At 56.9% G+C, this 13180-nt stretch overlaps 1 protein-coding gene across 1 annotated transcript; it reads left to right on the forward strand.

Moving 5' to 3' along the window:
• Positions 1 to 1177: 1177 nt before the first annotated feature.
• Positions 1178 to 8591, forward strand: Erf (ETS2 repressor factor). Its single transcript, XM_028781323.1, has 4 exons — positions 1178 to 1357; positions 5605 to 5839; positions 6191 to 6306; positions 6410 to 8591. The coding sequence occupies exons 1-4, from the start codon at positions 1336 to 1338 to the stop codon at positions 7687 to 7689; spliced, it is 1653 nt and encodes a 550-aa protein (XP_028637156.1). The 5' UTR covers positions 1178 to 1335; the 3' UTR covers positions 7690 to 8591.
• The last annotated feature ends 4589 nt before the right edge of the window (positions 8592 to 13180 follow it).

Here is a 13180-nt window from a genome sequence, read left to right on the forward strand (position 1 = left end):
AAGTTTCGTTTGAAGCCTTAAACACCTATAGCCTGAACCAGATAGGCCTTCCCGCTTGCCTGCTGCGTCTGATTCATCATCTTTTCAGTCTCCTAGCCCCCATCTCTTCCTTTGATAACTCCGGTTTATTTTTCATTATTTCCCTGAGACTGTTTAGGCTTAGCTTACGAGGATATTATCTTCTGTTTCCCCTGTACCCAGCAGCAGGCTGCCTACCTGCATCCGATCGGTACCCCGATTTCCTGTTTCCCCGAGCCTCAGGCTCCATCCATTCCTCCCATCTGCTGCAGCGAACACAGACTTAACACTTCCCCTACGCTCAGGCCTTTGGTCTTAAGCCCTGTCATCCTCTCTCTTGGCGACCCCCGGTCCTCCTCCGGAGCACATTTGTTCAGACTTGGGTCGCCCCCAGCATCCTGGCACTATCTCCGGAACCCTCTGCTCCTGTGTGGAGGTGGGGGTACCTCCGGCTGCGCTCCCAGGACAGCTGCAGCCTAGGGACGGTGGCGATTGTGGGGGCTCCTGAACGCATTCTCTGGTCACTTCCTCCCCAGCTGGACTGGGTCTATCAGGAAGGCCAAGACCCCATCTCCACAGGAGTCGAGGGTACAGCCGCCTCCCCATTTCCGATGCTGGGAAATGTTTCCCACCCATTCCACCCCACCCCTGGACAGCTGCCCTCTTTCAGGCTCGGGGTTGAGGGGGGTTGGGTGCACTCAGGCTGGGAAATGGCTGTGCTCTTGATCATCCTCCAAGATCCAGACTCCGCCCCACTGCGGAGAAGATTCTGCCCCTTCCCCACAAAAATTTCTGCTCGTCCCCCTTCATAAAATTCCTTTCCTCCAAAAGGTCCCAAAAGAAACTCTGGAGCCAGGAAAAGGCAGAAGCGAGGCAGCAGGTATTGAGCGCTGAAGACTTAAGTTCTTCTGACTCCGAGCCTCCAGGAAGGGTCGTGACCCCCAGGACCCCCCGAGCCCCTCCCTGCCCTCTTCTCACCCCCCACCCCCCCGCCGCGCGGCCCCTTTAAGCCAAGAGCCGGCCGGTCCTCAGTGGCTGCGCGCCGGCAAGCGTGTGTGAGTGCGCGGGAGGGGGCGGGCACAGTGTCTCCATGGCGACGCGGCGGTGACGTCGCCGGCCGGGGGGCGTGGGCGTCCCGGCCCCGGCCCCGGAGTGCGATATTAACCCGGGAGGCGGCGGCGGGGAGGGGAGAGGCTCTGAGAGGCGAGGCCGGGTGCGGCGGCGAGGGCGTCCCAACGGGCGCGGGACGGGACGGGGCAACGCGGGCGCTAGGAGCAGCGGCCCGGAGTCGGGGCGCCTTGCCCCGGGCCCCCCAGCATGAAGACCCCGGCGGACACAGGTGGGGGCGGGGGCAGCACGTGTGGGGGAGACTTGTTGCCCCGGGAAACCGGGAGGAAAAACTTTGGGTGGGGGCTGAAGGGGTTCTGGGGAGCCCGATTGATACCCAGTTCTCGGGGACCCCCAAGCACTCGAGACCTGTTGCTTTTCGCGGCGCGAACTGGGGTGCTGCCTGGGAGCCCCGATTCCGTGGATCCTTTCGGAATGGTGTGGGTGCTGCGGGTGCTGGTCTTTCCCTGTCCGGACCCGGCAACCTGGGTTCTCCCGGGATCGCTGGGGTGGCAGAGTCCCCTCCCTGTCGTTCTGTCACGTTGCACTCCGGGGGCCGGGACGTGTGCGGGGCGAGGTGGGGGTTCTGTATAGGGATCCGCTATGCTCGGTTCCGCGCTGCGCGGTCCGGCCCGTGACCTTCACGGCGGCGCGTGCCCAGCCCCGGGTGAGCGGGATACGGGATGGCCTGGAGCTGGGCGTGAGTGGGGAACACGGGACTCCGGGGCCGGGCTGCACCGCCCCTCCCCCGTCCGTCTCCTCGCTCCCCCGCCCGGACGGAGTCGCAAAGTTCCAAAGCGCAGCCCGAACGTTCGAAAAAGGAACTTTTTGTTTCCGACCTTAGAACGCGCGGCTTTAAGGTGGCTCAGGGGAGACTCGGGTACCCCCCTCCGGCGCGGGCGGAGGCCGGGAGTTGAGGAGGGTGGGAAGCTGGGGGGGGCGATGCAGAGGCTCCCTCTTCGTCCTTCCCCCCCTCCCCGATCCTGCGCCTCTTTCAGCGGGCCGTCTTTTCCCTCCGCCCCTCTCTTCCCCGCCAAGTTGCTCCTCCTTAAGGGGCCAGGGTTCCCCTCCCCCCCATCGCCGGGCGGGGGGCAGCAGGATTAACCCCCCCTCCCACTCGGACTTTCCCCCTTCCCCTCCCCCGCCGCCCCCGGGCTCGCACAGGCTGGACTTTGCGCCCGGGCGCGCGGGGGGAGGGGGCCTCGCCGCCCCCTGCCCGTCTGCCCCGTCGGAATCCGGCCCGGGGCGGGGACGAGGGAGGGGGAAGGGGGCCGGGCGCCGCTGTTCAAACTTGTTTCCTTCCCCCGGCGGCGGCCGCGGCTCCGGCTCCTATGTGCGGGTGTGTGCCCCGACCGGCCCACCCACCCCACCTCCCTGCTCGGCGGGTGGGGGCGGCTCTTAAAGGGCTCGGAGCAGGGCTCCGGCGCCAGGGGATTGGGGCCGAGGAGGGGGTCGGGGGTGGGGTAGGGGTGCGCAGTGCCGTAGGGTCAGTCACGTGCGTCCTACTTACTCCCCACTCTCTGACTCCCACAGGCTCCCGGGCTGCCGGGCCCTGGGGGCAGCAGGAGCCTCGCCTCACCCCGGGAGGGGACCAAGGCGCCCAGACAACCCCGCCTTGTCTTCCCTCTCTGTTACGGGCCTTGGCTTGACGGGACCTGTAGGGCCACTGCAACCCTGTCTGGGGTCCCGGTCATGTGTAAATTCTCATGGGAAGGCGGGGGACCAGAACGGCCTCCAGGTCGGTCTCTTTCTCCGACTGCCGGCCACTGCTCGCCCTTCCATCCGATCCTCCATCCCGGTGTTTCTCTGCTCCGCGGTGGCTGTTTCCCACTTCCTGTTTTCTTCCCGGCTCTGGCGCCATCGAGGTCTGCCTGGAGTGGGGGAGGTGTTGAGGCCCCCCGAGAGGCAGACGTATTTTTCCTCCACCCCCACCCCCATCTGACCCCTATATTCCCATAAAAAAAAAGTTTAGGCAGTCATGTTAAGTTGGGGATTGTTTCCCAGAACTTATGCCCCGACCCAGACTTGCACAGTCTGGGATATCCAGGTGTGCCTTCTGGGACCCAGCCATCTCAGCCCTTCCTGTCTGCAGCCACCTCTACACCCTGTCTGCGTTGTTTCTGGAGCCCTTGTCTCAGTGCAGCAGCCTCACTGGACCCCCCATGCTAGAGAGGTCCTGCACCCTCAAGCTATCTTGCTGCAGAGCTGGTGTTTCCGTGATTTAAGCACGTGGACCCGTATACAACACACACATGGTTTCCTTGCCCGTGCCTGGCTCCTGGCTCGAAGGCCTGGGGAACAGAGCCCCATTGAGACACCCTGACGTCACCCCCACTCCGTCCCCTCCCCAAAGCTGGGAACAGGCCCTCGTGTATGCTGTGTCCGATGAGGAAAGCCGGTACTAGGGTGGTGCTGGGGTGGGCCTGGGCATGAGGAGGGGTCTCCGCCAGAAGTAGTAGCCAGGGTCCAGGCCCTGGGGGTGGTGTTTCTCAGGGAAGGAGGTTAGCAAGGGGGCCTGGGACAGCTCACAGAATGCGGGCTTGAGGCCTTTCCAGAGCCCCCCCACCTCCTTTCCGAGTTCCCTTTGTGTTGCATGTAGTCTCTCTCACTCCCTCTCTTCTGCAAAGTTTATTTTTAGCCTCCTGCTCCCCCGCTCCCAGGACTGTCGCTGCACACACGTTGCCTGGTTACCGGGACACGGAGGCTGGGGCTGGTGGGCTGGGAAGGGTGGCTTTAATTTTGGGGGGAGGGTGGAAGTCAGTACACCCCTCCACCTCCAGATTGATGTCTTAGGGGCCTCAGCCCCCCTCTTGGGACAGGGAGCCAGATTGGAACTGAGATGGGAGAATCGGGGAGCTTCATGCCCTGAAGGGAGCCAGGAGTTTTTTTGAAGGTGGTTCCAGGCTATATGGAGGGGTGACTTGATGACTTGGGTTCCCAAAGACCTCAGGACCCCAAGGGATACCCCGGAACCTTGGTTCTCTATAGCAGGGGCAAGGATAACAGGATGAGCACCTAGGTTCCTAAGAGAAGGGTGAGCCTGTGGATGCTGGGGACCTTGGAAGGGGTCGTCAGTGGCTGTCACTGCTAAACTGGAGGACAGCTGGGGTAGGACTCTGGTCCCAACATCCTGCTCTGGAACCTGGCAGTGGCTGGCTGGTTTGAGGTGGGGATTTCTGAATGGGGCATGCGGACCAGGTGGGAGTGTTGAGCTAGCCATCTCTTTTTACCTAGGCCCAGGGTCTGACCCGCTGCCTGTGCAGGGGAACACTGAGTTACGCGTTGGGAAAACGTGGTCTCTGAAGGAGGGAAAGGAACCGCTTTTGGATTTCAGATTGGGGTTGAGGCTTTTGGGAGGCAGAATCTTCAGAGGCTTGCTTGCTTTCTGTTTGGACTGGACCCCGCCCATTTTTAACCATATACCTTGGTCTTCCTTCTAGAGTGGCTCCAGGGCCCCTGGTCTGCCTCCCCCCCTTCCGTGCCTTCCTCCCCTTTCCCTCCTCCCACCCCTCCATTACCGGCTGCATAGTGCTGAATTATTGATGGCCCCTGATTACCCGGGGGTTTGGGAAATGACAACAACCGCAGCCCCCCCCACCCCAGGCTGCCCACCCCCTCCAGGGACCACGCCAGCCCGCCACCAACCTCCACCCAAGGTTAATGCTGGGGGCGGGCCAGCAGGTGGGCTGGGAGTAAGCTGAGGATGAGAAGGCAGAAGAGGCAAGAAGATGACAGTTCTGAGCCTGCTTGGGCTCTGTCTGGGCCAAGTCCCCTCCATCCAGGTCCTAAGGGTGGACCTGGGGAGGGTATTATGGCTCAGAGGGTCCATTGCTGTGGGGGCTGGGGGGGGCTCTCAGACAGTCTGGGTTTCACTCTCAAGGGAAGACAGAAGCCTCTGTGTGTGCAAGCGCTGACCTCATCGCCAACCAGCCACCCCACCCGGCCTGGTCCTTTTAAGAAAAAAAAAAAAAAATCCTCTCCAGTCCTGGGTGGGAGTAGGAGATTCTATAACCTGAGAGGAAAGATCTGTGTTTCTGAGGAGAGGACCACAGAAGCTGAGGGGCACTGTTCGCTCTGAATGGAAGCTGGGGTACACATAGGGGACTGTGCCCCCATCCTGCTGGCCACGTGTACCCTTTTCTGCCCCTCCCCCTCCCTCACTGGCAGCCTTGCCCGCCATCCTGGCTTGGTGCCTGGCCCCCTGGCACTGGCCCCGGGACCCGCCGCCGTTGGTTTCCTGTTTCTCCCGGTGTCGCTGGAGAGGACTCCAGCTTCCCCTCCTCCCAGCTCCTGTCTAGCCCCCTAACGCAGATGTACATACTGGTACTCTCTGATGTGGGTCTTCATCTGGCTTAGGAAAGAGGGCTTTCCTGATGGCGGAAGACTGAGGGGTGGGGCAAGACATAAACTCCAGGGTAGGAGTCAGAGCCCCCATCTTGGCGTCTTGACCCCAGGCAACTCCCTGTCTCCTGTCCTTAGGGTTTGCCTTCCCAGACTGGGCCTACAAGCCGGAGTCATCCCCTGGCTCGAGGCAGATTCAGCTGTGGCACTTTATCCTGGAGCTGCTTCGGAAAGAGGAGTACCAGGGCGTCATCGCCTGGCAGGGGGACTACGGGGAATTTGTCATCAAGGACCCTGATGAAGTGGCTCGCCTCTGGGGGGTCCGCAAGTGCAAACCCCAGATGAACTATGACAAGCTCAGCCGGGCTTTGCGGTGAGAAGGGGCTGTGGGCCCCAGAGGACATGTGACAGGTCCCCATGATTGGAGCTTGCTGGTGTATGAGGACAGGTTTTGAGTTTGATGTCTAGCTAAGTCTGGGAGATCCTCTAGCTGTGTGAGCGTGGGCCTTGGGCAAGTGTCCTGTCTTGTGAACTCATAGGTCATATAGAGGTGTCCCAGACAGAGAAATGTCATCACTGGAGCCTCTAGTGTGGTCCTCACTCTCTGGTTACTTGATTTCTAGGCAGTTGGGTACCCTTTATGCATGATAACCAGCCGCACTGTCATGGTGCCTGGGTCCTGTGCAGGGTAACTTGATGCCCCGACGGTGTTTTATGCCCACAGCTATTACTATAACAAGCGCATTCTCCACAAGACCAAGGGGAAGAGGTTCACCTACAAATTCAACTTCAACAAACTGGTGCTGGTTAATTACCCTTTCATCGATGTGGGGCTGGCGGGTGAGTGTCCAGTCGAATGGCTTGAAGGAGGTGAAAGAGGTGGGTCTTTCTGTGTTCAGAGTAGACCAGAGATCATGACGCCAACTCTCCCTTCTTTTGTCAGGGGGTGCAGTTCCCCAAAGCGCCCCTCCAGTGCCATCGGGTGGCAGCCATTTCCGCTTCCCTCCCTCAACGCCCTCCGAGGTGCTGTCCCCCACCGAGGATCCCCGATCTCCACCGGCTTGCTCTTCATCCTCTTCTCTCTTCTCTGCTGTGGTCGCCCGACGCCTGGGCCGAGGCTCAGTCAGTGACTGTAGTGACGGCACGTCAGAGCTGGAGGAGCCTCTGGGAGAGGACCCCAGGGCACGACCACCTGGTCCTCCGGAGCTGGGTGCCTTCCGAGGGCCCCCCCTGGCCCGCCTCCCGCATGACCCTGGTGTCTTCCGTGTCTATCCTCGGCCCCGGGGTGGTCCTGAACCCCTAAGTCCCTTCCCTGTGTCACCTTTGGCTGGGCCTGGCTCTCTTCTTCCCCCCCAGCTCTCCCCAGCTCTGCCCATGACTCCCACCCACCTGGCCTACACACCCTCACCCACGCTGAGTCCTATGTACCCCAGTGGTGGCGGGGGCCCTAGTGGCTCAGGGGGAGGTTCCCACTTCTCCTTCAGTCCCGAGGACATGAAAAGGTACCTGCAGGCCCACACCCAAAGCGTCTACAACTACCACCTCAGTCCTCGCGCCTTCCTGCACTACCCAGGGCTGGTGGTGCCCCAGCCTCAGCGCCCCGACAAGTGCCCACTGCCTCCCATGGCACCGGAGACCCCGCCGGTCCCCTCCTCGGCCTCGTCTTCCTCTTCCTCCTCTTCATCCCCGTTCAAGTTTAAGCTGCAGCCACCCCCGCTAGGACGCCGGCAGCGGGCAGCTGGAGAGAAGGCTCCAGGGGGCACTGACAAGAGCAGTGGCTGCCCTGGCTCAGGTGGGCTAGCTGAGGGGGCAGGCGCATTAGCCCCCCCACCGCCACCACCCCAGATTAAGGTGGAGCCCATCTCAGAAGGCGAGTCGGAGGAAGTGGAGGTGACTGACATCAGTGATGAAGATGAGGAAGATGGGGAGGTGTTCAAGACCCCCCGTGCCCCGCCCGCTCCCCCCAAGCCAGAGCCCGGAGAGGCACCCGGGGCACCCCAGTGCATGCCCCTTAAACTGCGCTTTAAGCGGCGCTGGAGTGAAGACTGTCGCCTGGAGGGGGGCGGGTGCCTCTCTGGGGGCCCTGAGGATGAGGGTGAGGACAAGAAGGTGCGTGGGGACATGGGTCCTGGGGAGCCTGGGGGACCCCTCACCCCACGACGGGTGAGCTCTGACCTCCAGCACGCCACAGCCCAGCTCTCCCTGGAACACCGAGATTCCTGAGAGCTGTGGGCAAGGGCCCCTTGCGCCACCCCCACCTACCCTACTCCCTGAGCTTTTGCTGCCTTAACCCCCACCCCACCCAAGCCCTGGAGGTGAGGGCAGCTCTCTTTACTCTCCTCCCTGCCTCCTCCCTTTCTCCTCCCCCACATTTTGTATAAAACTTTGAATTTTTTTTTTTAATTGGTAGGGTGGGTGGGTGCCCAGAGTTGGGGGCTAATCTCCTCCTCATATCTGGGTTTGTAAGTTCTGGGCAAAATGGTGGTGGGGGGTGGGAGGGGGGTGTGAAGGGGGGGCACCTCCATTCTGGTGATTTCTATTTGAACAGAGGCTTTGGCCTTAAAACCCAGGAACTTTTTTATTACAATCGTAGGAAGTAAAGCCTTGTCTCCCTCCCTCTTCTCTGCCTCTTACCTCGCCCTCCCCCCCCTTCTTCATGCCCCTCCCCCAGCCCTAACCCTGCCTTCCTTGCCCCTCCAGGGGCTGTGAGTGCCTGGGTTTCTTATATCCCACAAGGTTGGAGCAGGGGCAGGAGGGACAAATTTTATAAACCAAAAATTCTGTGGGGGGTGGTGGGGTGGGAGGCAGAGGAAGGTGAGGGGTGCCGCCTGTGGGCCACAAATCTCTACAAGTGCCTGTTCCCTACACCACCCCAGTACTGGTACAGTCCCTTCACGCCCACCCCCCCAGCTGCTCCTAGGTCTGGCCCATGGGCAGGTGGGTCAAGAGACAGGAAGGGGGAGGTCCCTCAAAACCAAACTGGAAGCCCCTGCCTCCCAGCTGGGGCCCCAGGGGTGGGCTGGAGGGTTGTGGTCAAGCCTTATTCTGTATTGGGAATGGAGGGTGGGGTGGGACCTGAGGGGCTGCTGGAGAATGTATTCAAAACAATAAAACCTTGGACCTTCGCATGTGGTAATCTATCCTAGGAGCTGGGTGTAGCCACAGTATCAGCTCAGCCTTGGCTTCATTCTGGACAGGTCTAGACACCTGCTTCCATCTGAGGCCAGAAGGCCTGACTCCACCTGAACAGGTCAACTAGGCCTGGGGACTTACCGGCCTACTTTCAGATGTCACAAAGCTCAGCCGATGATTAAGGTTTCTGGATTTCTCTAGTCTTGTCTTTCCTTGACTTCCCTTATCATCCCATCTGCCTCTTGGACCCTTAACACGACCCTGCTGTTCCTGGTTCTCCTACCTGAAGTGCTTTTGCCCTCAAGCTCCGACTGCTAAGCCACGCCCCCATCAGGTCCCCAGGGAAGGAAGGGGCCTGTATTTTGAACCAAGGCTAGCATCCTGCTCATCTCCCTCAACTGTACTCCTAGGAGGCTTTAGCGGTCCACCCCCCAGCACTTGAGGTAGAAAGTTCAAATTTAAGGCCTGCCTGGACCATGTCAAAGGGGAGTGTGACGTTATCCTTCGGCTTGGGATCCTTTGACAGCTCAGCTTGGCGTTCACGGGGGCGTCTGCTCTTTTAGAGAGCCTCAGTTCCGTTTCAGAGCCCCTTAACCTCGAGTGGCTCGTGACAGCTAGGATCTCTAGTTCCAGGGGATCCAGCTTCTGGCACACACACAGAATTGGTGTGTATTCCCTCAGATACATTAACAAAAACCTTTTAAGAAATTTATATTCATATTAAATTTATATTTATATGCATATGAATGTTTGATCTATATGCATATCCACATATCATCATGGTTGCTGTGTCCAAGATGGTCAGAAAAGGGGCCTCAGATGCCCTGGAAGGACAAAGATGGTTGCGAACTGCCCTGTGGGTGCTGGGAACCGACCCTGGGTCATCTGCTAGAGCAGCAAGTGCTCTTAACCACCAAGCCATCTTTCCAGCTCCAATAAAACTAAATCTGAAACCTTGGAAAGTAATTGGTAGTCTTGGTCCCACCAGTCCCTTCCCCCCACACCCCCCGACTCCCGCACCCCCCCCCAGCAGGGGTTGTGAGGGGGGGTTTTTTGGCTTTAAGATGGTGAGTGACCTGCTGTGTGCCAAGTATTTAATCATTTTTTTTTTTTTTTTTTCTGAGAACTCTGTTGACCACACTGGCCTCAAACTCAGATCCACCTGCCTCTTCCTCTTGGGATTAAAAGGCCTGCGCGCGCGCACAAACACACACACACACACACACACACCAGCCCCGCCCCAGCAGGTTTTAGTTCTTTAAGCATTCAACAACAAAGGGCTTCATCATACTTGCCTATGGACCTAGAGTTGAGCTATTCGATGAAGTAGCTCTTAATCTAATGTCTATTGTCTGACAACAACTGGATTTTCCAGTGGCGAGCCAAGATAGCCGAGTCCAGATCAAGGGATCTGGAATCTCAGAATTTGGTCGATGATGAGCCTATAAAGCTAAGAAACCAGGAATAGGAGAGCTGAGTCTTTGAGGAGATAAAACAATCAGGAAGAATTCAGGCTCTGGTTGCTCAAGGATACGGGGCCCACCTGGGCAGTGCAGGTGTGATGCCCTAGGCCCAGAAAGGGGAAAGGGTTTCCCTCAAGGCCATACAGTTGCTAAGAGCTAAGAGCGGGAATTGAGAACTCGGCCTGTTGGACTGGCTTCGCTATATAACTCCACCTTGTGCAGCCCTGAGGGGGAAGGAACATAGAACTGGCAACTGCTCCCCACCACGCCCTTAAACTTCAGCATGTGCCAGCCCTGGAGTGGGTGCTCCGGGATGATGCTGACCAGGACCAGAAGACTGGCAGGAAGCAGGCTCCTGCAGCAGCTTGTGGGCAACTGCTCCCTCTCCTGGGTGACGGAAGCCATTCCCCAGGGTGGGAACCACTGGGTTATTTCTGGAAGTTGGGATGAGACGTATCTCCTGGCAACATAGATGCATCTGAGTTGCTAGTGGGGTGATACAGAAAGGCGGATGTTGTCAAGAAAGAAGCAGGACTGGCTAGTAGCCCCGGCAGAACCCCTCAAAGTCCTTTTTTTTTCTTTTTCTTTTTTAAGGCAGGGTTCCTCTGAGTAGCCCTGGCTGTCGTGGAATTCACACAAAGAGACCAGGCTGGCCTCTAACTCCGATCTGCCTGCCCCCGCCTGTTGAGATCAAAGGCATACGCAGCCACCGCTGGGCCTTCAAAGGACTTCTAATCACACGGCTCCTAAGTGTTCAGCTTCAGAACCCCTCCAGAGGACGGGTCATGATGTAATCAAACTTGTTGTCCCAGATTCTGGCTGTGTGGGATGCCACAGGTGATTTTTGGCCTTAAAAACAGCAGCTCCTCCAGCCTTTCATCGCCCACCTGAATCCCTTTGGAGGTCTGGAACATTTCCTGTCAAAAGGTGCCCTGAGCTTAGTGTGGTGGCACATGCCTTTGTCCTCAGTACCGGGAAGGCTGAGATTTGCTAGTTTGAGGCTAGCTTCCATACAGAACAAGATCCTATTTCTTCCTCTTCCTCCTCCTCGCTGCTGCTCTTCCATTTTGCTTTTTCAGGACAGGGTTTCTCTATGTAGCCTTGGAACTCTATAGACCATGCTAGCCCTGAACTCAGAGATCTGCCTGCCCTTGCCTTCTAAGTGTTAGAACTAAAGGTGTGCACTACCACGCCAGCTAAAACCCTATTTCGTTTTTGTTGTTGTTAAAGAATTATTTATTTATGTATTTGAGTACTCCAGAGCTGTCTTCAGACACACCAGAAGAGGGCATCGGATTCCATTACAGATGGTTGTGAGCCACCATGTGGTTGCTGGGAATTGAACTCAGGACCTCTGGCAGAGCAATCAGTGCTCTTAATCACTGAGCCATCTCTCCAGCCCCCAAGACCCTATTTCAAAAGAGAAGACCGGAGGGCTGGCGATGTAGCTCAGTTTGTAGAGTGCTTGCTTAGCACACACAATTCTCATCACCATAAAACTGTCTTGGTGGCACTAGTCTGTAACCCAAGCACAGTGCAGGCAGGAAGATGTCTTCCGCTTCGTAGTGAATTTGGGAGCAGCTGGGGCCACATGAGACCCTGTCTCAAAAGAAACAAAGTCAAGACACATGACTTTGGTCCTGAGATCTTTGCTTCCAATCAGAAAGTCTCCCATAGGCCTCTTACGACATTTTTACAAAGGAATCCGTTCCAACTAAAATCCCATTTGCAACAGCCCTCCTCCAAAGTATCTACATGGCTTTCCCAAAGTCTCTTCCTTGTGTTTCTTAAAGGTCCCCCACTCATGGCTGCTCAGAGATATTTTCCTTTCATAGATATCCCTTGAGATTTCTCCATAATATGCCAAACAATTGTTTTGCACTGCTTATATCAAAGTCTTTAATCTCTTCATGGATCCCCATCAATTCCGCCAAATATCTTTAAGAGCCTCTTAGACACTTAGACATTTTACAGATCTTCTAGGAATTCGCCCTCCAATGCCCCACAGATGTCAATACCAAGAGCGGTCCACTGCGCTGGTCTCACGGGTTCTGGCGGTTAAATAATCCATTCTATCCTGTTACATACCCTAGTGAGATTCTTTGGTCTTACACCTAGGGGCTTGACTTCACTTTTCAACTCCGAGCAGCCGTCAGAGGGCGGCAGCCACCATTCGATTGTATTACTCCAGAAACTCCCTCTCCAGTCCAGCGTGAAGCGTCTGGAGGCTTTGCCAAGAGGGCGGAAGTGCCCGCGCTTTGCCTTCTGGATAACGTAGTCTTTAGAGGCGTTAGCGGTACCTCCTGTCTCCTTTCGTGTCCACTGAGAATTGCAGTTGGGAAATGACCGAGCAGACAGGACTGTAGGCTTCAGAAAAACCCCAACAATTAGGACGAACACAGGCTGCGAGTAGAGCACAGAGACTCCGTTTCTGAGGCAGGAGAGCTGACAGCATTTTGATCTCTGTCCCTCCCCTCTTTACCGCCGCCCCCCACGAGTTTCCTACTTTGGAGCTACTTATTAATTGGTTAACGGGCGACTCAATATACTCAGGAAAGCTGAAACTCTTCTTGTAGCCGGCTCCCTTTATTTGGATTATCTAGACTCCTGTAATTTGGGAAGAAGGTAGACGCAAAAAAAATTGAGTGGGAGTTCAGGACAGAACTTCTCTCTCTCTTTTTAAATACTGCAACTCATCTTCTTGGCCCATATTGCTAGGGAAAGGTAGACTATCCGAAAACAAATGTTCTGAGACATGTTTGGGATTGTTTACTGTACTAAATCCTTTGAGAATGCAAGGAGACGTTATTCTCTTTTTCTATATGTGGCCGCTTAGGACTCGTTTTTCCAGCACTCACTTATCGATTTAGGTCTTAGACCTAGGGACCAGAGGAGACATTGTAACACATTACAGTTTCCCCTGGGAACTGTCGTCCTTAACCTTTCACCCACACTCTCAGCCACAGTACTACTCCCTTTGGACTACAGCTCCCACCAAGCCCCAGAGCCTAGCTTTATGAAGAGTCAGAGTCCACAGTGGATTATTCCCAGCATGCTTCTGGTTGCTGGTAGCTCCCATCTGCTTCGTCAATGGTGAGGCGGTATTGAACTTCATTTCC

Source organism: Grammomys surdaster, unplaced genomic scaffold (genome assembly GCF_004785775.1).
Source record: "Grammomys surdaster isolate TR1022 unplaced genomic scaffold, NIH_TR_1.0 396, whole genome shotgun sequence".
Lineage (NCBI taxonomy): Eukaryota > Metazoa > Chordata > Mammalia > Rodentia > Muridae > Grammomys > Grammomys surdaster.